Source organism: Cucurbita moschata, unplaced genomic scaffold, assembly GCF_002738365.1.
Source record: "Cucurbita moschata cultivar Rifu unplaced genomic scaffold, Cmos_1.0 Cmo_Scf00014, whole genome shotgun sequence".
In the NCBI taxonomy this organism is placed as follows: Eukaryota; Viridiplantae; Streptophyta; class Magnoliopsida; order Cucurbitales; family Cucurbitaceae; genus Cucurbita; species Cucurbita moschata.
This window is the reverse complement of record NW_019268530.1, coordinates 2,304,880-2,328,421: the sequence shown is the minus strand read 5'-3', so window position 1 is coordinate 2,328,421 and position 23,542 is coordinate 2,304,880. Positions and strand designations below refer to the sequence as shown.

Here is a 23,542-nt window from a genome sequence, read left to right as displayed (position 1 = left end):
AAAAAAAAAAAAAAAAAAAAAAAAAAAAAAAAAAAAAAAAAAAAAAAAAAAAAAAAAAAAAAAAAACTCTCGTTACAATCTCACATGATCATGCCCTTCAGTTGCTAACGTGGTGTGAACTGTGAGGAAAGTATTAAGGAAAAAGGTAAAATCAACCTTTTCAACTAAGTAAGAAGTAAGAACTTACTGTTCCAGGATGGGTCAAGATATATGCATATCCTTGCACAAGTTTATCGCGCGGAAATGGCCAATGTCCCTGCAAACAAACAAGTACAAAAATTCAATTTCTACTTCCCCGAACTCATTAGCTTGTAATTAATAAGCCCTCAGCCAAGGGAAAACTTAAATAATGGAGGCTAGCTTTAATATTAAGGTGCTTGCAAAATGAGATAAATTAGTATTATATCAGACAATAAATGTGTGGAGGAAAATGAATATTGGCTTTTAATAAGCACGTGGAGTCTGTTCAGGCAGCTTAGTAAAAGGCAATGTACAGAAACTCTTTTGATTCAATAAGAAAGTATCTTCTTTTCTGTGTACATGCTCAATCTTTGGTTTCTTTAGTTTTTCTGCATATGTTTAATCCACAAATGAATCGGTTGGAAAATATTACAATCTCTGATGTCTGATAACCATGGGTCCAAAAAGTTGATGCACAACTTCCTTAAATCCAGACAATTACTCAGACTCTACAAGTATAATATTGAAAGCCTTATATGATATTAATATCCTAGATAAAAAGCATCACAAATTGAACTCGTGACTTCAAAGATATTTGGTTTACTGTTCGTCCCTTTGGCTTCCGAACCAACACACAATATTTCATTCCATTTTCACAATTAAAGACACAGAACGGAACAAAATGCAAGCATGGGGAAGCCGTTTGCATCAAATCAACTCATCCTCTCTAGACTACAATAAGTTTTTCACGTGTGACACAGATGTAAAACTTATCGAAGTTTTACTGCCATTTATATATGCTCATTCATGAAAGTGAAACCTGTTGCCTAATCCAAATGATAAACTCGCTGCTAGTTTCAAACCTGTGTGGACCCAGTGTCATGGTTTTCTAAGAAAGTGACAGCACGCGAAGGCCACCATCCCACTACTCCTGTTGGTTTTCCTTGTGGGTCTATCAACCTCCAATATTGGTTATGAAGGGCAGAATGGAGTATCCCCTGCGAATGAATGATGAATTACATGTCAAGATTATCAAACGAAGAAAACACTTCGATAGGATCCCTACTATAAGAAAAAACAGAAAATATATTGCAATGTTACAATATCAAAGTGAAATTATATTAAATAGTCTTTCAGAGGGTCACCTTTCTCCCATAAGTTCATAAGTTGCAAAAACCTATCAATCCCCTAACATCTCTCTCTCTCTCTATTTATAAGTACCCACCCTAAAATCTACAATGTAATTACAATTATGCCACTACTAACATCCTAATAACATTCCCAATATTTCCCTATTTACTCTAGAATTACCCCGCCCTCTATACACACACTGTCCTCAAAATGTGACAATTGATTCTCAAAAAATAAACTAAATGATTATAGCAGGGCAAAATTCATTAGATGTGTCTAACTTCTTCTCTTCTCTTTCTTAGCCTCATGTTTTTCCACCCTTCTTTGTACTTTTTTCTCTCTTCTTTTCAATTTTTTTTTAAGAAACATTTCATATGACACCCTTAACCCCAAGTCATTCCTTCCAATCCTAAATTTGATTGGAATTTTTGCGCCCTCCTCCTTTTCACAACTCCAACTTCCTAGAGTCACTGCTTTCCGCAACTCTGTCTTTGAAACTCTTCCTCTCCCAATCATTTTATTTTTACTTTAACCACTGCCGTCTCCTTGCAATTCTTAACCTTTGTGATTTCTTCATTCATTGCCAATAATTTTTGTTTCAACATCCAAGAGAAAACTGGCCATCCCCATATTTAGCCTGATTACATGTACACACTGGTTTCCTTGAACACAACAGTTTCAGTCAGTGTTCTCTTGTATTATTGCTGTTGTCTGGCCAACCCTAGCCCTTGCTCACGAAGGTTTGGTTAAACAGGCTCGCTCGATGTTTGCGATTTTCAGCAAATGATGTTTCTTTTCTTGCTCTGATCAGATTCAATATTCATTTCCGTTTTGATTTATGTTCTTTCATCGCTCTTACTCAGACTTATCTTTTCATCGCTCTGATCAGATTCATTTCCGTTCTTCAGAATTTAGGCATTTTTGGATCCCTACGAAATCATTTTTGCATCGATCTTGCCCATCCATTAAAAAAAAAATTGCATTGATCTTGTAATATGTCTCACTTCAAGCCATGGCTTTTAAATCGTCGACTGACTCTATATCTATACCAGTAGTCGTAATATGTCTCACTTCAAGCCATGGCCTTTAAATCGTCGACTGACTCTATATCTAGACCAGTAGTCAAACCGATGCTCTAATACCAAATTGCTAGGACCCCAAATATAAGAAAATAACAATGAAGTTATTCAGCAGTATCACAATATCATATAGAGATGAAAATAGTAATACCCTTTCAAGAGGCTCTCTCTCTCACACAATGAATAATCCCAAAATTCTACCTATCCTCTAAGCTCCCCAATTTCCCCTAGTTGTAACCATCCAGCCATATCAAACGACCAAGTATTACAATTATACCACTACTAAGATCTAGAGAAGTCACCGCATCAATGGCTCTGCCCCTAATTTGTTTCAATTGAAAGAGAAATTTATTAAACCTCCTAATTGAACAAAATAATATTACCTATCGAATTATATAATTATACATATCTAGTCCAAATGCTCAAGCAAATAGTTCAAACATATCTAATTATTTAAGTTATTAATTAAACACCCTAAATTTTTTCCACTCCTCCATTTCTTGCCTTAACAGCGATTCCTATGGGGCGGTCCCGACCGGGTAAATGAACATTCCTACTCAATCCAATTAATAATCTAACACACTTGTATATGAGGAAATATTTGACAAGTATAAAATTTTAAATTTTTCCAGAATTTGTTACAAATATTACTCATTGCATCATTCCGTCCTTCACAATCATCAAAATTAGGAATGAAACATAAAGATTAAGAAGATTACCTTTGTGGTGACATCAAATGCAGAGGAAGTGCCACCAGTGGCATTGATCCAATTAACTATTCGTTGCCGATGAGCATCTAAATATATGAGAATAATTGGCATAGCGTAAGGTCAATGATCAAAAAAACATGGACGGAATTTTTTAGCATATAAACTATACTTGGGAGTTGGACATAGTGTCAACCACATAACATTTTGTTCACAGTTTACTTAAATTGGTACAGCATCAAAATAATGATACGAGGAATTTTTTTACACATCTAACTTGAATTAGTAGTTGTGGACCTAATCACAACCTCTTGATTAAAATAACCCTACTGAAGCTCCGATAGGTTGAAAGAAATCAATGACTGCATGCACAGTCCCTTAAAATCAGAGAATAACAATAAAATAGTTCATGAATACAGTCCAAGAATGTAGAGAAACTTCCTACCTTGGTTATAGCATAAATTCCCATGTTCATAAGCCAAACTGTCCCAGTATTCTCCAATAGCAAAAGTAGGATTTGAAGTCTCAATATATTCTTTAACATATGTACCCGAGAAACCTCTAAAATAACAAAGAAAAAGAATCAATAGCCTGGATCATAAGAATAACTAATTTTGAACTATGATGGTACTTCGATCAAAATTGTCCCAATTGTAATACCAGCTGACTGTAAAAAAGTGAAAATAAAAATTTTGAAACTTTATAAGCTTGATTTTTTATTATATTTATCAAGTTTGGTTGTGTGTGAAGGCTAGTTCATGATGGGAAAAACATAATGAACAGAGAATATTTTCTTCAATTAAGTATTTATTTATTATTTATAAGCAAGCATCTATATTGAAAAAAAGAATGAAAAATTACCTCACAAAATCAAGACGCCAACCATCGAAACCGATATCACTCCGAAGCCAATTTAGCCATTCTTTTATGTCCTTCCTCACGAAGTCCTGTGAATGGTCAATATTTGGTGCTGCATGAAAGATGTCGCCTACAGGCAGCACAAACGAAGAAAAAGTAGCATCAACAACCAAACTAAAGCTTTTCATGGAACTTATTTGACTAATTTCAGAATACTAGTGAGCAACATATCACTTCACTTAATCTTTGTGCGATATTGAACTTACGCTGGTCGTAATTCTTCTCCTTGGAAGATTTTATGCTAAACCATGCAAAAACGAAATTCTATAGATATTCTTATAAAGAAACAATCTTAAACTATAAATTACCAAGAGTTGGAAGTTATTACAGCTAACAAAATTAATTACTTAAAGCACTTCATTTTCATGTCAAGGCAGACACCACAAGGTGATGACACTGACTAGTCATCCACATAGAATCTCAGAGAATAGTATTTGAAATTAAATCAGTAGATAAAGCTAAAGAATTACCACTTTTAGGATTTCCTCGACCCTGAAAATTAGGATCATCACAAACAATTGCTTCAGGTCCCCAAGCTAGCTTGCCACCAAAAATGTTCCAAACACCATTGGGACTCTGAAAACAGAAAGAATCCCAAATTACATAAAGGTACAACTACTCTGAGGCAGCACCAAAAAAAGGTCTGTTTGTGTCATGGAAAAATTCTACATGTTTTAACCATTAATGCACAAAGCACAGCAGACACCTGACACAAGGGTCATTCAACACAGTCTCTGAAGTCAGGAATACGAAAAAATATACCTTTGAAATTTCAAAAGAAACAAATAACTAAAATTGAGAAAATAGATTCAGTCCTATCCATTGAGGAGACACATTTAATCAAGAAATATCAGTTTCAAATTTCTTTGGTTGTTTAGAAATGTAACCATCTTAAACAACATAAATTCATGAAAAAAATTGAAATAATAAGTAAATAAGTAATATTCACTGCATGAGTGTTGCAATTTCAATTATTAGATAAGTTCTGAAGTGCTGAAATGCTACATGAAAAACACATATAAAAGGATGTGATTTTATTAACAGAAAAGGAAAAAGGGAGCTAAGAGTAAAATAGTAAACAATAACAGTATGGACAGGAGTAGACCTGCTTGTGTGCACATCTATGATTGAGTACAACATCACCGAGGGCCTGGAGGCAGATCCAAATAATATTGGTCAAAAAGAAGGGGGAACTGAACACTAAACAAGACATTAAAATAAAGCTCATACACCATTGTTATCACCTACAGAGTTTACAACTTACTAAAAACTATACTATATAACTAGTGAGAGTTACATGCCCCTCGTAGACTTGCGCATTCACAATTGAGGTCTAACAGAGCTCTATTTCATATAATTTGCAACTTTCTGACATGGCATGGTTTTATTTTCTTAATATAATAACATGTGGGTCAGGAGATTTTGGCACAGCGCTCCAGATGCAGAAATCTCTTTCAATTTTTTTTTTTTTTTTTTAAAAACTATCTTCCTCTAAGTTTCCTTTTCAATGATATCTTGAAAATTAAGTAGCGTAACTTTCTGACAGTTTCTAACACCTGTCTCTGATGATACAGTTTAACATATAAAATTCTACAAACAAACACTTGCTTGAATATATTCTTAATTTCTTCACATTCCAAGAATAATTAAAACAGATAGAGGAATTAAATAAATACGCAATACTTTGGACAAGTTTCAGACCATGACATACCAGAAGATCTTGAGAATGAAATTCTTCTATACAGTATTTGAGTTCTTCCTCAGATCCATAAGATGAGTTCAAATTATATAGGTCAGATGGCATATAACCTGTAAGATATTCCCCACTGTTCATAAGTTGTAGCCCAGACATCGAAATTATCCCACGTTAATCAAACTGGGAAAGAAAGATTTAGAAGCGTTTGAACAATAGTAGATGCTATGAAGAGCTTATATTTTATTTTATTTGCCTCAAACAATATAGAATAAAAATGAAATGGAGCAAACCTTGTGGAGCAACAGATTCTGTTGGTGGTGGGAGCCACACTGCTGTTATCCCAGATTGGGATAAATCAGATGCTTTGGCAGCTAATTCCAGGTACCAGCGTCTTCTCCAGCTTTCCCAGTTGAAACCTTGAAACTTCAAGAGGTATCCATTAACAATCATCAGTCATGGTTGGAGCGGATTGATAATAATAAAAATGTTGTAATAACTGAAAAAAAACAATAGGTTCTCGATGGGGGGGAAGTCCACCAATAAATCAATGGAAGGGGGGATTTTTTCCCCGAAGATTCTGAACTTCCCAATATTGGCTATTTCTAAATAGCAAGTACTTGAAACTGAAAGTTTAGCATAACTTTCATATGACTTTTAGGGGAAATATCATCATTTGAGCAGCAACAAATAAATGGAAAGGAAAAAAAAAATTATAGATTCTAATTGTAATTCCACCGGAAGTGAAGAATTTGAAACAGGAACATAAAAGGCCAGATTGAGATGTAAGCAATATATACAGCTAACATTGTGCCATGATCTATAGGACTTATTCCTTTTCAATGAATAAAAGCACTAAGAAACATGACAAAAAACCTGATACCAATGGACGAACGGTGTGATACCAATCCCTTACTAACTTAAGAACAAGAGATCAACTACAAGAAAGTCAATCAGCAATGTCATTTATTTTAAAGCTTGAGTAAATCTAGTGTGATGCAACTAAGAAACATGACAAAAAAACCTGATCAAACTCAATTGGAAAATATTTTTAAACAATTAACCCAATATCCAAACTAAATATTGAGTTTGCACACCAAGGAATTTAATTATGTAAATCAGAATAGAATGCATTAATTTATTGATGTCATCAGAGAAAACTAACCACAATTTCGTGTCCAGTGCCAGTACCGGGCTCTGCATCAAAGTCCACAAGAATTGAATCTTAGGAATATATAATAAAACTTTTTCTTGATTACATGACAAGAAAAAGGACAAAGCCAGCTGACCTAATTTTGTTTGATCCGGAGTTCTTTGCCATTGTATGGTTTTTCGTTGCAGTGCACGTTCAAGAGCCTTTCTTTTCTTTTCTATTGATTCTTTCTCGATAACATGCTCAATTAGTGTATCCCCCACTTTTGGCTTTTCTTGAGCAATTGACCATACTTCTTCAAGTTTGGGCAAGTCCAATGATCTAAACTTTGATGTTGAAACTTCAGATATATCAATCTTTCTTGGAGGAAACTTGGGGCGAATGGTTCCAATTCTTCTTGCCATCCATTGAGGTATCTCTCTTCGAGGACCATCACTCAAGAGTTTCCACTTTTGCGACTCATCATTTGTCAAGAGGTCTATCCTCCCACCATTGACAACATAAGCTGCCTCTTCATTATCTTTACCAAGGGTTCTTTCCTTCGATAAAAATGACTCAGCCATTTCAGCTCGTTGTTGCCACATCTTTGTTGCAGCTTCCGAAGCCCTCAACAATCTTTGCAGTGCTTCACATCTTCTCATATAGGCATTGTCTTTTGAATGTGCAGTTTCTTTGGCAGCTTCAATGGCAGACTTAATACCTTCAAGCTCAGCCTTGAAAGCTTTGGAAGCAGCTTTCTTCTTGTCTGTGAAATCTTTCTTGATTTTCTCCATCATCAATTTAATTTCTCCCTCCTGTTGGATTATCTTTTCCATACTTGAGTTTTGAAATTCAAGCAATGCTTTTTCAGCATTTTTGGCTCGAATTTCTGATGCAGTTGCCTGTGCTCGGGCTTGCTCCAGTTCCAACTTAAGGTTATCAACATCAGCTCTTGCAAGTGATAAGTGAGATTCTAATTCATCGACGACACCTTTCAACTTAACACTTTCTGATTGGATAGAAGCGATCTCATCTAGAGGATATACCTCATCAGTAAATGTAGCTACAGCCTTATTTGCATGAGCACTAGCTTTTTCAGCCACATCCAATGCCTTCTCAATAGCTATTTTTGATTGTTCTACAAATGATAGCATTGAACCTTCAGTAGCATCGCTGATCTGTTTTTCAATTTCATAAGATGCCTCGACAGCAGAAGTTTCTGCAGCTGAAACTCTTAATTGAGCATCTTCTAATATGTGTGACGTGGCCTGCTCGAAGGCAATTGCAGCTAACTTTTCAACTTGTACTGCAAGATCAATAGCATCCTGCTTTGCAAGGACCAGCTTAGATTCCAAAGCAAACTTCTCACCTACTGATTCCTCAAGTTTTTTATTAAACAGTGATCTGGCAGCCTCGAGTTCTGAAACTGCCAATTCCTTATCATGCAATATAGTAGCAAGATATTCTTTTTGTTTAGCCTCATAGCGAGTTAACTTCTCAAGCAGTTGGTCTGTCTCTTTCTCTACAGCTTCTTGTCTTGTTTGAGACTCCAAAAGCGCCTTTTTAACTGCAAGAATTTCATCTTCTTCTGACCCCAATATTTCACTTCTTCCAGTTGAAGGATCGTTTGAATGGTCCTGTCACAGAACCAACAGCCATAAGTCAAGTTATAGTTTCTCAGATTTGATATAGGATGTAGTTGAATACAGAAGTTAAATTCAAATTTTGCATTCCAGGAAAATAGTTAGCCTTGCATTTCCATTCAACTTGATTTAAAAAAAAAAAAATTGAATAAAAAATTAATTAATTAAAGAAAATCCGATATGATGATTCATAACTCTGTTCGAGCAGTTAGTGCGCAGATTCTAATAATGAAAACAATAGAGAACAACATGGGTTCAAAGATTTCCATACCCGGCTAGAAAAGGCAACAGTAATTGGTTTATGCAGGAAGTTGTCAGTGTATGATACTTTCCTGCATGAACATTGACAAATCGATCGGAATTAAAAAGAAATAAAAGAGAAGGACGATGAGGAAAATCAAGCTAAAAACCAAATCTCGTCCCCATTTTTCCTGGAGAGAAAAGACATGCAGGCAGAGTAAAAGCATACGTACCGCTTCCAGGTAACTGTAACTGTTCGTAGATTGTGATGGCAATTTGATGACCGTCTGCCATATGATGAGCCTGGAGTGACAATAGGGCAACGCGGAAGGATTTCAATAGCTGCGTCAAGTAAAGGGAATGGACCCATTACTTCCTGTACGGAATCAAAATCAATTTTACGCAATGAAACCAGAAATCAAATTACATTTTATATTGATCAGATTTCAACCACGGAAATACATAATACATGCTCTAGTCTTCTGTGGTTCAAATTTCTCCACCCGCCAAAAACACAATAAAGTTAAACCACAGAACATAACAAATTGCACGAATGAAATACAAACCAAACGTCGATCCATAACATTAACTAACACAACAATTTTCAAAAAAATCATCTAGAAAATGGAAAACGACAAAAAAACAGGAGAAAATCAAGAAAAACTGAAAGCCACCGACATTAAGAAAGACAAAAATGATCTTAAACAGGCAAGGAAATGAAAATGGGAGTAACAAACTGAATGATCTGATCAAAATCAAAATCAAAATCAAAATCAACGATGATTGAAACCTGTAAAACTATGCAACATCGGAAAAGTTAATAAAAAAGAAAAAAAAGAAAAAAAACTCGAAAACCTGATTTGAATGGCGAAATCAAATGGAGAACAGGAATCGCATTCTTCAGATATCGACTTGGAAAGAGTAGGAAACAGAAAATGTAATAGACGATGAATCAGGTAAGGGTGGATTCTTACAAAGAGCAGTGGAAGAAAAAGAAGCTCCAATGGCGGGGAGAGCGGTTTTTATATGGCTAAGAGTTAATCATTTTTTTTTTTTTTTAATAATTAATCTGTTGACAGCTACTTTTTTGACGATGCTTCCCCCGAGCGAGCAAAAAATGCTTCCACCCTTTTGGAAAAGCTGGAATATATTTTATTAATAAATTATAAAATATATTTATGATAGGGAGAAATTAGATTATAGGGTAAGAGCTACTTTTTAATTAAAATCCAATAAAAATATGTATATATAAAATTCATATAACATAATATAATTGTAATTTAAAAATTAAAAATCCTTCCCAAATTAGTAGATTTGGAATTTGGTAAAAAGTCAAAGCAATAATCGGCTATCCGTCAGGGTAGTAATTGCAATCCACTTATTTGAACTTTTCTCGGGTCACGAGTGTGTGTGTTAGTTATTTTTCTGCTCCATTTTAGATTTCCTGTAATCTAATTTAAATTTAAATTCAAATTTACTATATTTAAATCTATTTTATTTTCTTTTTTATTTATTTATTTATTTATTTATTTATAAGGATTAGGGTTTTTTTATTACAAAATTTTATATATATATATATATATTTTTTTTTAATTTAATATTGCAAGTATGAAGTAATAAATGCTATATGTGAATGAGATATTGAAAATTGTGTTTTTATCCCTGACATATTCGAAATTCACAAAATTGAGCTAAATTATTCATTGTATATAATATTTTTCTATCGATGTGTACAACAATATTTACGTTATGGATATCACGACACAACAATGTTGCGACCCGAACCACATTTTTGTATTGGATTTAAAATAAAATTTAACAAATTTCAATGGAAAAAATGAGTCAAGTTTGGACGTATTGAAAGTTTTGTTTTTAAAAAAATCTGAATTCATGAAGTTTTTTTTTTTTTTTAGCTACATCACTTTCCTAAAGCAAAAGAACAAGACAAAGACGATAATTATACAAAACTGACATGCTCTTACAAATTTCTCTTTTTGTATCACTATCATACGTAATATAACATAATAGTCTTAGCTCACCACTAGCAGATATTATCTACTTTGAGCTGCTACGTCTCACGATTTTAAAACATGTATACTAGGAAAAGGTTTCTACACCCTAATAAGGAATGTTTTCACTTCCTCACCAACCGATGCAGGATCTCATATATAAAGTCTCGTGGATAAAGATATCCTTAATATAAATTTTATCACTGATGTGTAAATTTTGGATTAAATATATCACTAATTGACAAAACTAATCATGTTTGCATCCAGACTCCAGGAATTACAAGGGTAAACTCCAAAAAAAAAAAAAAAAAAACAATTATAAATAAGAAGGCAATATCAGGTTTTCACTCAGCCCATTAGCAAGCTCTCTTCAAAAGGATAAGAGTTTGGTTTGGTTTTACAACTAAACGGACCAAAAATGTGAAATTTACTATTTCTACTCCAGAGCCTCTGGCACCAGCTCTACCGAAACTAAAAGGAAAACGGACCTGAAAGAAAGACTCGAAGAAACAAGGAGGGGCAAGGATTGCAGCATCAGAGCCTTTCGTACTCGGTCACAATTAAGGTGGTCGGTTTCTGGTAAATTGATATCTTTACCAGCACAGCTTTCTGCCTTACGACACGCAAATTCCCAACGAGATGCGAAGTTTAGAGTCTGCCCCACCACTGACAACACTGTCACCTTTCCACCAATCAGCAGCCAGTACCTGAAATTTGCAAAATATCACCATTGTTGGAAAACAATGAACCAAGGTTGCAAAGGGCAAAGGCTACATGGCTAAGGAGAAGAATGGGTACCTTGTCTTTGTGAGAGTCAATTACAGCTAGAGGCCACTGTAAGATGAACAAAACAATATTTCTAGTGAGGCGTGATGCATTTATAATTCAGAACAAACGATAGAAAGCAAGAATATTCGAGTACCGCAGTTCTTAGATCCCACAGCCTAACTTTCCCATCATAAGATGCAGACAGCAAATGGAAACTAGATTTATCGTGCCACTTGCAAGATGAAATCCAGGATTTATGGGACAGGAATTGAAAGATAGGAGAAGATGTGCCTATACGGGGAAAAAAACAATATTAGAAACAGAAGTGTTTTAGAGGGAAATCTCTTTGCAGCCCTTTTTTCCTATTCCCATATACCTGGCTTACGAGGATCCCATATCCTAACGGTGGGGTCTGAGCCACCAGCAGCAATGAGAGTGGAACCTTCACCTCCAACGTCAAGGCAGTTGAGTGCCTTACCACAAAACTGCCAATGAAGATAACTCTTTTATGAACGGATTTATCTTTCATTAAGATAATATGAGAACATAAGTCATTCAGAGAAGAGGAACCTTGGCTAACTTTACGCTCAAATGCTGCTTCATTGAGTAGGTAAAAACTAATAACATGCTCATAAATGGAGATTTTTCAAGTGTCAAATATTCTTTACTACTACTTATAGTTTCAAATTTCACATTATCAAAGCAAACAACCTGTTGAAGTTCTTTCGCTCAGAGATCAAGCTTTTTCAGACCATATTTCCATAAAACCTTGGTTTCTAAAGAAAATTGCATGAAAATGGCGAATGTATATCGTCTTATGAATGCCCACCTCATATATTTTAAACAAAAACTTTAAAAAGTCAAAGTAAAGTTTACTTCACTAACACTAGCACGAAGAGAAACATAGAGAGAGTTGGGAGACGTACAATATTAAACAAATCTTTGCCCGTCTCGACATCCCATCTTCTTATAGAATGGTCCCACGATGCTGAATAAATTTCTCCATGCTGCGGCCACACAACTGCTGACACACATTGTGTATGCCCAACAAGTGTAGCAACAGAGTTCCCCTGTTAAATATATTTGTTACACATAACTTAACCAAGCCATAAGCTCTATTATAGAACAAAATTAAATGCAGAAGATAAAAATTTGTTATTAGGTCTGAAAAGAGGCAACTCGAATTAGTCAAAATGGGGGGGGATTCTAGTCACAAAGTGACTCGACCTATGACCATTCAACGAACTTAAATATTTAACTAGTATTGAGGCATTCTTATGCTTAGAGTTCATTACCAAAATCTTCATTTTCCATCATCCCCTTGAAACTGGAGCTTCACAGTACATGTTCTCCAGTGGTAAACTAATATGGTGTCGTGCAACATAACATGATGTCTAGCCAAATTAACTTGAAAGAAAACAAAAACTACGTTTTACCTCTAACTGAGATTCTTCAACCTGGTCATTCTTTCTTCTCTTTTTAATGGAGACGTCGCCTTCAGAATGAGTTTCATCTGTTTGCCATAAATTGATTGTGCAATCCCAAGAACCTGAACAGATCTAAATTACATAATAAAAAGATCCAAGTATTATGAGCTAGAGATGTAAGTAGACAGTTGTAACTCAGTTTTACTTGGAAGAAATGAAAAAAATACAGCACAGCTATAAGAATGAGATTATACCAGGTCTCCAGATTTCTGTGATGCAACACTTTGTACAGACAATCTATGTCCTTTCAATATTTTGAATGGCCTTATCTTGGTAGGGTTGCTATCCCTATCGTCTTTTGAATACTTCAAGTGGAAACAACACAAAAATTGTTTTTAATTATCAATGACATCAGTCCAACTTTAAAGCAGTACTTTCTCAATGTTACCTTCCACAGCCTAAGTGTTCGATCCTTCGAAGCAGTGGCAAGAGTGACACTAGCTGCTTCTGTATTAGCATGGGCAAGAATTAATAAAACAAACATAGAGACTAAACTAGAGAGTGGAATAAGAATTGAAAATAGAAATATCAATTGAAATTTAACCTTGAATTAGATCACCACATTTTACTAAAATAATACAATATAATAAATTAGAAAAAGAGGTATTTTACTGGCAAATCAAAGATAGTTCAGAGCCACAAGTTCTTAGAACCATAGATTAAATGTCTCTAAAATGGATAGGATCTAGATAATACATGGCAAACACCACCGCATGCACAAGAAAATAGAAATCCAGACATAAGGAATTCTAGCACTTTCAGAGGAGAAAACTTGAGTTAAAGAACCTTGGAACGTTGAAGTGCTTCAGCATGTACAACAAATTTTGAATCAAAATTTCTCACACACAAAAGTGATTCAAAATTTCCAATATATTAACACAACATTCTGACACCAGGTGTTAACAAGAAATAACGATAAGTTTGATATAGAAAACAATTAAAAGCTAAAACAACTGGCAAAGCATTGTTCAGCGTGGATCATGTTGTAAGAGCTAACAATTTAAGTAAATACCTTCAGGATTAACAACACAAACAGAAGATATGGCGTCCTTGTGACCTTCAAGAATATGTGTACACAATCCTGCAGATTCCCAAACCCTAAGAAACAATCGTAGAAGCTTTTAGCTAACATAACAATCCAATTCATGACAATAGTAGCAAAGGCTGCTCAATTCATGGGTTTCTTCAAGTACTAAAAAAATATTACAAAAAATTACATATTACCTTCCTAAGCCATCGTAACAACCTGTCAGAATGAACCTACAAAAGACGAGTGAGTACAAGTTCAGATTGTATGTATAAAAGTATGCATATGATTAAATTACTTCGTTTAATAGGACACCTCTACTCACTAATTTGAATCCTAATCGTAATGATACAGCAGTAACAGTTCAATGAATGTGTATGTAAGCTGTTACTGCTGAAAAAAAGATTCAACACAAACAAGTAACACATAGTATGCACATTCAGTAAATTACACTATGATGTGCTACATGCAGCGATAAAATACACCAGCTTAGGACAAAAATGGCTCATTGTGTTAGTCTTTATCTTTAATTAACAGTTGGACAGACTAATCCAAGAGGTGGAAATATGACGTCAGTCATTACCACTAAACAGAGATGTGAACAATAAATCTTCAGAATTCGAAAGAATTTTAAATTGAAGCATGGTTACTGAACTTAAAAAAATTGATATGCAAGTAACAATGAGAATCATGGATCATCTAGAGTATTACAATTAACAAAGTAGATATTGCATCCACATGCTTACCCGGAATGAGACCCATCAACTGCACTGACCCAGTCATCGTGAACAGAAGGCTCTTCCTCCCTTCGGGGGACAACAGCCTTAATGTACTCAATTTCCAATACTTTTTCCTATTTTATGCCCAAATAAAAGGTCAGGAAGGTCAGTCAAATACGAAAATCGAACGAAAAAGAGAGACTGATGAAGGCTATCGCTCATAACAAATCATAACTCGAATTCGGGTTAGATTACGTCTTCAACATAACATATTCCATATAAACAAACTTGTATTCTAGGAGTTCAAAAGTTCATTTATTTCCTTTCATACAACTTAGGAACTAAGCAATGATAAAAATAAGAGTCGCCCGAAATAGTTAAATTCTCACCGCCGATATGCCCTTGGCAAGAAGGAATTGCTCCAACGACATTCTAACAAACTCGCCATCAATAAGAAAATCAAAAGGTTCTGCTTCCCACTCAGGATTCCCTATAGAGAAATTTAAACCAAAGGAGTTAATATAAAGCAAAGAAACAAAGTTCAAGTCGAACAGCAAATAACCAGACGACATAGCAGAAAAGATTATAGAACATACCAGCTAAAAGAAGATTGTTAACAACGGTGGAAAGACCCAGTCTGGTTAGGTTAGAGGGAATGGCAATGGCGTTCGTCGGAACTCTGCAAGGGGCCTTAAGTTTCGTGATAAAGCGCACTTGAATTCGACGAGAACTGTCTTCCGAAACCCCATCGATGTCCATCGCTACCTCTGCGAATTGAAAATCCAAAAACTGAAGCAAGAAACGTATAGAGCAGAATCCCGAGTTGCAGAGGTTGAGAAGCTCGTTTACAGACAAGATGCTACGAAGTATGGACTTTGGTCAAAAACCCTACTTTCCAAACCTAGGGGTTTATGTTTTCAATTTCAAGAAAAGAAAACTCCGGTTGGACCGGCACCGGTTCAACTTTTTTTTTTTTTTTTTTTTTTTTTCTTTTGGGGGTTAAAAAATTCATTTCAATAAATTTTTAAAATTAGTTTCTACCGATTTAATATTTATCGAAATTAGTGACAGTGTGTGAACACATTTTCGAGATAAAAATAAATATATACTGATTTTTGCGTAAAGAAAAATTAATAATAAATTAATTGTAGAGACTAATTTCAAGTATTATTTAAAATGCAATGGTCAAATTTATTTTAATTGTAGCATTTTTTTTTTTATTTTCGTATTTAATATAATTAAATCAAAAGAGATGTATAATAGGACTGTCTTTTTGGAGAAGTGACTAGAAACAACAATGTATTTTTTTGGACAATTTTTATGAATGATTATCATATAAAATGCGGTAAATGTCTCTTATAAAACTAATAACTACGATATAAATATTAAAAGTGGAATAATTATCATATAAAATGCTAGTCTTCCGTAAATGAATTTGAGTTTCGAAGTTTTGGTAATTGTCATCTCTTGCTTGAGCTTAGTAGTAGTATAGGTCAATCCCCGGACTGTTTTTTCGACACGCTTCACTTGAAAAGTAGTCTATCTTTAAGCCCCTAATCAACACGCTGCATGTCTGTCTAAAAAATATTTACGACACAATTTTCCAAAAGGGATGCATCTATTTAAGAGAAGCATTTCAACGACTACTTATACAGGTTACCCAATCAATCATCTACGAGTGCGTCTTTCAAACAAACACACTCCAATCAACCCAACAAATTTACTCCTCTTTTGTAATTAGTTTTAGGCCAGCCCCTTTTTATACCAAGTATTGTAAAACACTACCACTTTTCTAAACAATCCTTAATTTACCCACTGCAAAAGAAGAGAACTTTTAGGTGAAAGAGGTTATAATCAATTAATTGTGGCTTTTCTAAAGATTATATACAACAGTTCTCATAACTAATCTTATAACAATAAGATAGGTAATATGTGTGTGTATATATATATATATATATATGGAGAATTCCTAGCAGGAATTATGAAATACAAACTCTGTAATAAGCTTTGAAACAGAAGCAGGACTGTCGACATGGGGCAGATGGCCACTGTCTGTTACTATTCGCATTATTGCATTTGGTAGTTCACAGTGCAGCCTCTGCAAAACCAAACAACAGTATCACTGTTTAAGCACATTTTGTCGGCAAAAACAGTCCACGAGTTGTTATTTTGACAAGCAAACAGTTCAAGAAAAAGGAAAACGAAACCCTACCAACGTGGCTTCAAATACTCATTTATGTATTCATCTATTCATAGAAGAAAATTTTAAAAGGAAATAAATGTCTTTTTCTGTGTTAAGCTTCTGATAAATAACTTATAGAACATTCACAAGGACTAAATTGGATTTTTGTGTGAAGTTCAGGAAAAAAAAAAAAACAAGAAGGTTGGAAAGTTCAAGAACCATGAAATGAAAAGCTTAGCAATTTAACAGAATAGATGATTTCTGTAACAAGTCAAGCCCACCGCTAGCAGATATTGTCATCTTTGGGATTTCCTTTTCAAATTTTCCCTCAAGGTTTTTCAAATGCGTTTGCTGCTAGGAAGAGGTTTACACACCCTTTTAAAGAATGCTTCGTTCCCCTCTACAACCGATATAGTTTCTTTCAAATGGACTTTGTTTCCTATCTTTATTTATAGATTTTAAGTTCATTAGTAGAAATCAAAACTCACCACTGCATCTTTATAGCGAATAATTTTGTCATCTTCGCCTGCAATGATGAGTGCTCTGTGCTTGACCTATTGATTGAAGTACAGAGAACAATGTAAATATAACGTTATCATACAGCAGGGACACGAACTATATATCATCTGAGCCTATACAATATATAATATTTGAAAAATTATTCACTTTTTAACCATGATGTTTCATTTCAACTCAAGAATCCCAAACCACTGTGGTCGCAGGTTCAGTTAAGATTTCTAGATTATGTTTAGGAGTAGGTTTGAAAGGAAAAAGAATAATACTAATCAAGTAGGCAGCTAAACACCATGAAAAAATTACCCCACAACATGGTCCTACTATTTCAGATTTGGCCCTTCATTATCCAAAAACCAAGGTTAATGTAAATCATTGGAAATACTGATGGAAAAGTTGAATTTAATTTATCAGAATATTTCAGCATATGAAACTCAGATTTAATAAAAAGAAATCCAAAAATGAGTTAAAATTCCAGGATCGTAATGGCTATTGATTGATATACCTGTTTAATCAGAGAAACTACATTGTAGCCTCCGCTGTACATAAAATTAACAGTTGCATCTTCCCACCAAGGCAATAGACAATGTAAACGGCCAACCTAATCCGTACAATAACAATATTGTAAGTAGATTGCCATGTCATCACACACCAACTAAACAAGATAGGAAATCTGCAGCTAAACAAGAAATATCTCACTTTCATATTTATGACAAATACATTTTGTTACGGTCAAGAAGGATTTGATGGAATTGAAAATACTTCCGAGTTATAAACGAAAAGATTAAAAAACGACGGCAGGGGAAAAGAAAGAGACCATCCATCAGTCAACTAAGTGTCTGAGATTGTAGGTTAATGCCTTATTTAATGGCATATTCAACAGCAGTCTTATACGGGAAGGATACAATAGAAACTTACATTCGTCCATTCCACATTTCGAGCAAGTGAAAGTTCATTGAAGGTTAACTTATTTGCTAAGAGGCGCAATGGGATGCTTTTCAACAAAGAAACCTGATATACAATTCGTTAAAAAGTACCTGTCAGCGCTATACAAGCTTCGGGGCTTGTCATCATGACAGACATTTCCTAAAATCAAGCACTTAAATCTTATTTGAAGAGTAAAGAAAGTCAAATCTGCATACGTAGTTTACTTCGTTAATAACTCCTCAAGAATATTAACTCACGTGTTAGGCGGATATTTAAATCTACAAATCTCCTAGAGAAAATTCGGATGCCTTAACCACATAGATATCCTAGTTGGCAAAAACAAAAAATAAAAGGTTATGGAAAGAGTTTATGTCATGGCGGTTCTTTTTCTAGTATTGAATTCACAGGCTTGAAAGTATTATTGCAAATGAGAAGTGTTTAGTAAAACAAAAATTTAACAAGATAACGCAGTACGGAGTAAACAATTTTGTGAGAAGAAGACAATAAGAGCTTAAAAAGGTTGTTGACTCAGCCAACTTATCATATCTTCCAAAAGTAGTTTAAAATTGTTAAATTGTAATCTAAACTTAATGAAGTTTACAAGAAAAGAAATGGCAAATTAATTACTGGCATACACTACGTTATGTGCCATGAAGACCTACCCCAGCATATGCTACCACTTTCGGCAGCTTTGTAGGATGCCCAGTGCAGTTGCTATACACACAAGCATTGATCAAAACCAGCTTTTCCACCTGTGAAACAGTCATTAAAAAATTTTTACCACTAAAAATTAAGAGCCTGGAAGATGATTCCGGGTCTAGAATTTCCAGGCTGCAAGGACCTTTGTTTCTGTAAGTTTGATGCCTTTGTTTCACATAAACTTTTAATGAGATAATTTGGTAAGTATATATTATCAAGATCAATTAGAAAGCACCCTGAAGGATGGTGCTATGTATAAATTTTCAATTCTAAACATCCACCTGTTGTAAACTAGAAATTAAATTGACCAATGACACTGCAATATGGCATGGTAGGCCGATGAGGCAATATGTATGGCAGCAAACTCAATCGCTATGACCAGCAGGCGACACATGGAAGAGCTGTATTAAAAAAAAGCGCTAGTTTTAGGCCCTATGCTCACACATCACATCTGATACATGCACCCCCTTTGTTACTTCCAGACATGCTCGTGACTCAAATGTGAAACCTCCGCGTAAGAGTTTTTTCCATTTCCAGACATGGTTATGTACTTGTGAAACCCCACGTAAGAGTTTTTCCACTTCCAGACATGCTTGTGACACATTTGAAACCTCCATGCAAGAGTTTTTCCACTTCTAGACAAGCTTTTGGCTCACATGCGCAACGTCCACGCAAGGTTGTTCTCTTTTAGACACTCCAGATCCAAATCCCTTACTAGAGTGGTTTTCCGTTTTTCCCCTTAATTTCCCACAATTTATCTCCTCCCTTGGATCTGTTAATCTCGATCCAGTGGTCAGAGTTAACCCAACCTTACCAACCAACCTTCTCCTCCAAATCCTTTTTTACTCGGTCCCTTCTCTAAATAAAATTCCCCATACCCTATTCCTCAACTTCAATTTCCTCATTATTTTTGTGAGAGAACTTTATAGCGAGTATTTTGAAATTGGGTTTTTGTGAAATACTTGTGAGTCTGTGTCTGGAGGTTTTTGAAATTTCCTTCTTCTTGTTCGTTTGAACTTGTAATGAGGTGTGTCTTGATAGGAAATTGGTGGGATTGAACTTCTTGAGGAAAAGCCTAACGGACATAGGCTTCATTATAAGTCGAACCACTATTTGTAGGAACTTGTATATGGTATCGAGTTCTCAGAAGAAAAAAAACATATCAGAACACAGTATCCTTCCTCTCATACATAATCAAAATAAAAGAGCTGCAATATGGAGCAATGATAATAAGAGATATCCAACAGTTCATTGGCGATAATAACTCAGTTTCCTTCATTTCTTACACATCTAAGGATAAAGTAATCATGTGATATGAGAGCTCGAACTACATTGTTCACATTCTTCATGCACGAATTCTCAGTATACTTGCATTACTCTAGGCCAGATAGAAAATAAATACTTACAGCTTCCGGATGATTAACTGCAAAGTCAAGTGCAACAGCTGCACCAAGGCTTGGTCCAACTAACACCATTGGCCTCTTGATGTAGGACTTCCAAAACTAAAAACCCAAATTAAAATTTAATTATAGTCCAAAACTACTGTTGTGAATCCAAGCCATTACATCAACAAATAAAACTTCACAAAGAATGATCATTCTCCAAGTTTCGAGCACTTTTCAGACGTAAGAACACATGAATAAATCGAGACCCCAATAATCCTTATAAAAAAAGCAATGTGAAGAAGGTAAAGTGATTAACCTGGTACAGATGAGAGCGCTTCGTTTGCACATTACATGGAGGAAGACTATCTAGTATACATTAGTATAATCAGGAAACATATAAGCGTGAGAAACGAGTTTATAAAATACAATTAGGAAGCAGAAAATATAAACAAATGAACTCACCCAAGTCAGAAAAGCCCCATCCAAGAACATCAACAGCCCACGTTTCTAGTCCAGCCTCTTCAAGAAGAGGAAACGCATAACTCCATTCCAAACAAGAACTGTGTGATAAAAAGCAATGAACACATACCACGTTAAATGGAAACAGTACATATTTAAAAAATTCATAGAACAAATCTTGATGATTCCATAACAGACCTGTCAAAGCAATGGAGTAGAACCACTGGACTCTTCTTGCTTCTTATTACTGGTTTAACGCAGCTGCTCATAAGGCGAGTTTCTGATAATGTGATCTGCAAAAAGGACAAGTAATATAAAGGATCGTAGTGCAAATAATCTTCAATAAACACGAGAAGTGACACAGTGGGTCGGGAAAGAAATCCACCCGTCTGCAAATCTCTCGTAATGGATTCCCAACGTACAATGGCGAAGTAAATTCGAGTCCAGTTTCTAAGCAGTAGAAATTACATTGTAAACGAATCTTATAGCTCGATTCCTTCTCAGACGCTGACAAGAAAGTAAGCACGCAGTATACACGAGAAAGGCGATTATCACGACGAGAAATTCCGTGGCTGTTTTTGGTTTAATACTACAGGAAACAGACGTTGTTCGAAAATCACAAAGATCAATCAAGAGAGGAAAAAATAAGCCGGCGACAGAGACGTCTCTAACAAGAACAATGATCGTCACAGTGCTTTACCATACTTCAATTTCATCTTCAAACCACTCGATAAAAAAAAGGCAGACAAAACCAAAACAATTCAAAACGAAGAAGAAACCGAATAAGACACATAAGAAGCAGAAACTAGGAGAAACAAAAGCAAACTCCTCGGTGTAAGATCAATGCACCGTTGATTTCATCGAATAAAACACAAGAAGAGAAAGAATAGTGAAAGAGAAAGCGTATTACCGGTAGCCTCTCGATTTTGCGAGCCATGGTTCTAGCAAATGGATCTTTGATTTTACCGACCTCTTTAGGAAGAAACGAAGGAAAACCGCCACAGTTTCCATCAGAGAAAACATCTCCAATGCCAAGACCTTCACATTTCGCGGACATTGGCGTTCTCGTAAGCTGGTGAAGCGCCAATGAGGGAAACCCCCACTTCAAAATCATGATTCGACGACTAAAACTGAAGAATGAAAGCCAGAAATAGAGATTGCATCAACATCACTAAAAAAAAAGGGCACCATGGAAGTAAAATGAAGAAGAAGAAGAAGAAGAAGAAGACAAAGTCAGACTGTACGCTGCGTTGGCGTTTGATTTCGACCATACACGAGCTGGAGTTGCGTCAGCTTAGTTCTTCTTCTGCTTCTGTGTAACCGCTTTTGGGAACTTAAGCTGCTAAATAATAATGGCAATTCAAAACTTCTGCAGACTGCTTCCACTGAATCGCCATGAACGAGTAAACAACATGGTTGCAGATTAATTAAGGTGGCAGAAATGGCAATGAACAACGCCAATGAATTGTCGGCGTAGCACGTTCTAATGGGAAGATTATGCAACCATTTTCAGAATATTTCTCATGGCCTCGTTACTTATTTTTCCAAACAATCTTAAAAAAAATAGTATCTCTTATTTGTATTCATAATCTTACCTACCAAAAATAAAATTATGATAGAAAAATAAAAAATAAAATTGTGTGTTCACTACACTCCACAATGGTACGATATTATCCACAGTATAAGCTCTCATAATTTTACCTGTCTCGTATCGATGGATGTAATATTCTTTGATTATAAACTCATGATCATTCCCTAAATTAGCGGATGTGTATTTTCATCATCCAACATCTCCCCTCGAACAAAGTATGTCTCCCCTTAATTGAGGCTCGACTCTTTGTCTTAGTCATTTTTTACTATGCCTTCACTTTTCTTTTGGAGTCTTTGGTTCGACATTTGAGGATTTACCAATCTATTGGCACGACCAAGTTTAAGGCATGACTCTGATACCATGTTAGACAAACACGACTCTCCACAATGGTATGATATTGTTCACTTTGAGCATAACCTCTCATGGGTTTGCTTTGGGTTTCCATAAAAGGCTTCATAACCACGGAGACAGTATTCTTGATTATAAACTCATGATCATTCCCTAAAATTTAGCCGATGTGGGACTTTCATCATCCAACAAGCTTATGATCAAAAGTGTATAATATATTATAGTTTTATGTGTATAAGTATATTTTTTGCTTTTATTTTTATTTTTTGAAATATAATTGTAATTTTATTAATTACCATTTAAAGCTCGACCATTATTATTTTTTAAATAATTTAAATAATGAACATTATTCTTATGAATGATAAAAAAAAAATTAAAAATTATTAATAAAAGTCAATAATTTTATCTTTATTCACCACCAAAAATAAATTATATTAGAAAATTATACCTACCTCCTACTTAAAGGTGAATAATTTAAGTTGAATAAATATTTGAGATTTACTTCGATTGAAAATAAATATTTATTAAATTATCATTTATCATACTTATACTAAAATATCACTTTATATTATCTAAGCACACTATCTAAGTACATTAAGCCTCGATGATAATATTAATAACACGCATTAAGTTTTTTTAATTCTTAAATTATTAATTTTTAAAATAATATTTAATGTCTACCTACTAAATTTTAATGCTAAAACT

The 23,542-nt window shown here is 34.7% G+C and overlaps 3 protein-coding genes across 8 annotated transcripts in view; all 3 read right to left on the bottom strand.

Annotated features, from left to right (window-relative positions):
• Positions 1-9,727, bottom strand: part of LOC111452072 — a 12,980-nt gene extending 3,253 nt beyond the window's left edge. For all 5 annotated transcript variants that reach the window (XM_023092602.1, XM_023092603.1, XM_023092606.1 and 2 more), the window contains exons 1-14: positions 9,579-9,727; positions 8,957-9,099; positions 8,755-8,815; positions 6,998-8,477; positions 6,874-6,905; positions 6,002-6,134; positions 5,727-5,824; positions 5,121-5,165; positions 4,486-4,591; positions 3,959-4,085; positions 3,543-3,658; positions 3,110-3,186; positions 1,044-1,178; positions 188-256 (exon numbers count right to left, since the gene is read on the bottom strand). In XM_023092602.1, coding sequence (XP_022948370.1) covers positions 188-256; positions 1,044-1,178; positions 3,110-3,186; positions 3,543-3,658; positions 3,959-4,085; positions 4,486-4,591; positions 5,121-5,165; positions 5,727-5,824; positions 6,002-6,134; positions 6,874-6,905; positions 6,998-8,477; positions 8,755-8,815; positions 8,957-9,093 — 2,616 coding nt within the window. In that variant the 5' untranslated portion in view covers positions 9,094-9,099; positions 9,579-9,727. The remainder of the gene's footprint in view (positions 1-187; positions 257-1,043; positions 1,179-3,109; positions 3,187-3,542; positions 3,659-3,958; positions 4,086-4,485; positions 4,592-5,120; positions 5,166-5,726; positions 5,825-6,001; positions 6,135-6,873; positions 6,906-6,997; positions 8,478-8,754; positions 8,816-8,956; positions 9,100-9,578) is intronic.
• Positions 9,728-10,939: 1,212 nt separating this feature from the next.
• On the bottom strand, positions 10,940-15,647 carry LOC111452076 (ribosome biogenesis protein WDR12 homolog). Its single transcript, XM_023092614.1, has 13 exons — positions 15,330-15,647; positions 15,123-15,223; positions 14,761-14,867; positions 14,212-14,247; positions 14,000-14,085; positions 13,376-13,434; positions 13,182-13,292; positions 12,937-13,059; positions 12,427-12,570; positions 11,877-11,985; positions 11,655-11,791; positions 11,531-11,566; positions 10,940-11,439 (listed from the first exon to the last, which is right to left on the bottom strand). The coding sequence occupies exons 1-13, from the start codon at positions 15,490-15,492 to the stop codon at positions 11,347-11,349; spliced, it is 1,305 nt and encodes a 434-aa protein (XP_022948382.1). The 5' UTR covers positions 15,493-15,647; the 3' UTR covers positions 10,940-11,346.
• Positions 15,648-16,569: 922 nt separating this feature from the next.
• Positions 16,570-22,467, bottom strand: LOC111452078 (uncharacterized hydrolase YugF-like). Of its 2 annotated transcripts, none has more exons than XM_023092617.1 (11): positions 22,138-22,467; positions 21,809-22,028; positions 21,097-21,191; positions 20,902-20,999; positions 20,756-20,805; positions 20,461-20,556; positions 19,018-19,107; positions 18,347-18,439; positions 17,934-18,029; positions 17,404-17,469; positions 16,570-16,831 (listed from the first exon to the last, which is right to left on the bottom strand). In XM_023092617.1, the coding sequence occupies exons 1-11, from the start codon at positions 22,167-22,169 to the stop codon at positions 16,703-16,705; spliced, it is 1,065 nt and encodes a 354-aa protein (XP_022948385.1). In that variant the 5' UTR covers positions 22,170-22,467; the 3' UTR covers positions 16,570-16,702. The 2 variants fall into 2 exon arrangements, with proteins under 2 accessions (XP_022948385.1, XP_022948386.1); XM_023092618.1 differs by having other exon boundaries at positions 22,143-22,466.
• Between the last annotated feature and the right edge of the window lie 1,075 nt (positions 22,468-23,542).

What these genes read in the sequence shown, in the direction of transcription:
- LOC111452076 (XM_023092614.1), bottom strand. Translation starts at nt 15,492, where the DNA reads ATGGACATCGATGGGGTTTCGGAAGACAGTTCTCGTCGAATTCAAGTG. An exon ending in TGTGGGATCTAAGAACTGCG is followed by an intron (nt 11,567 to 11,654) that starts GTACTCGAATAT and finishes TTCATCTTACAG; the next exon opens with TGGCCTCTAGCTGTAATTGA. An exon ending in TTGACTCTCACAAAGACAAG is followed by an intron (nt 11,440 to 11,530) that starts GTACCCATTCTT and finishes TGCAAATTTCAG; the next exon opens with GTACTGGCTGCTGATTGGTG.
- LOC111452078 (XM_023092617.1), bottom strand. Translation starts at nt 22,169, where the DNA reads ATGGTCGAAATCAAACGCCAACGCAGCGTACA. An exon ending in GCAAAATCGAGAGGCTACCG is followed by an intron (nt 21,192 to 21,808) that starts GTAATACGCTTT and finishes TCCTTTTTGCAG; the next exon opens with ATCACATTATCAGAAACTCG. An exon ending in TTCGCTATAAAGATGCAGTG is followed by an intron (nt 16,832 to 17,403) that starts GTGAGTTTTGAT and finishes TTGGTTTTGCAG; the next exon opens with AGGCTGCACTGTGAACTACC.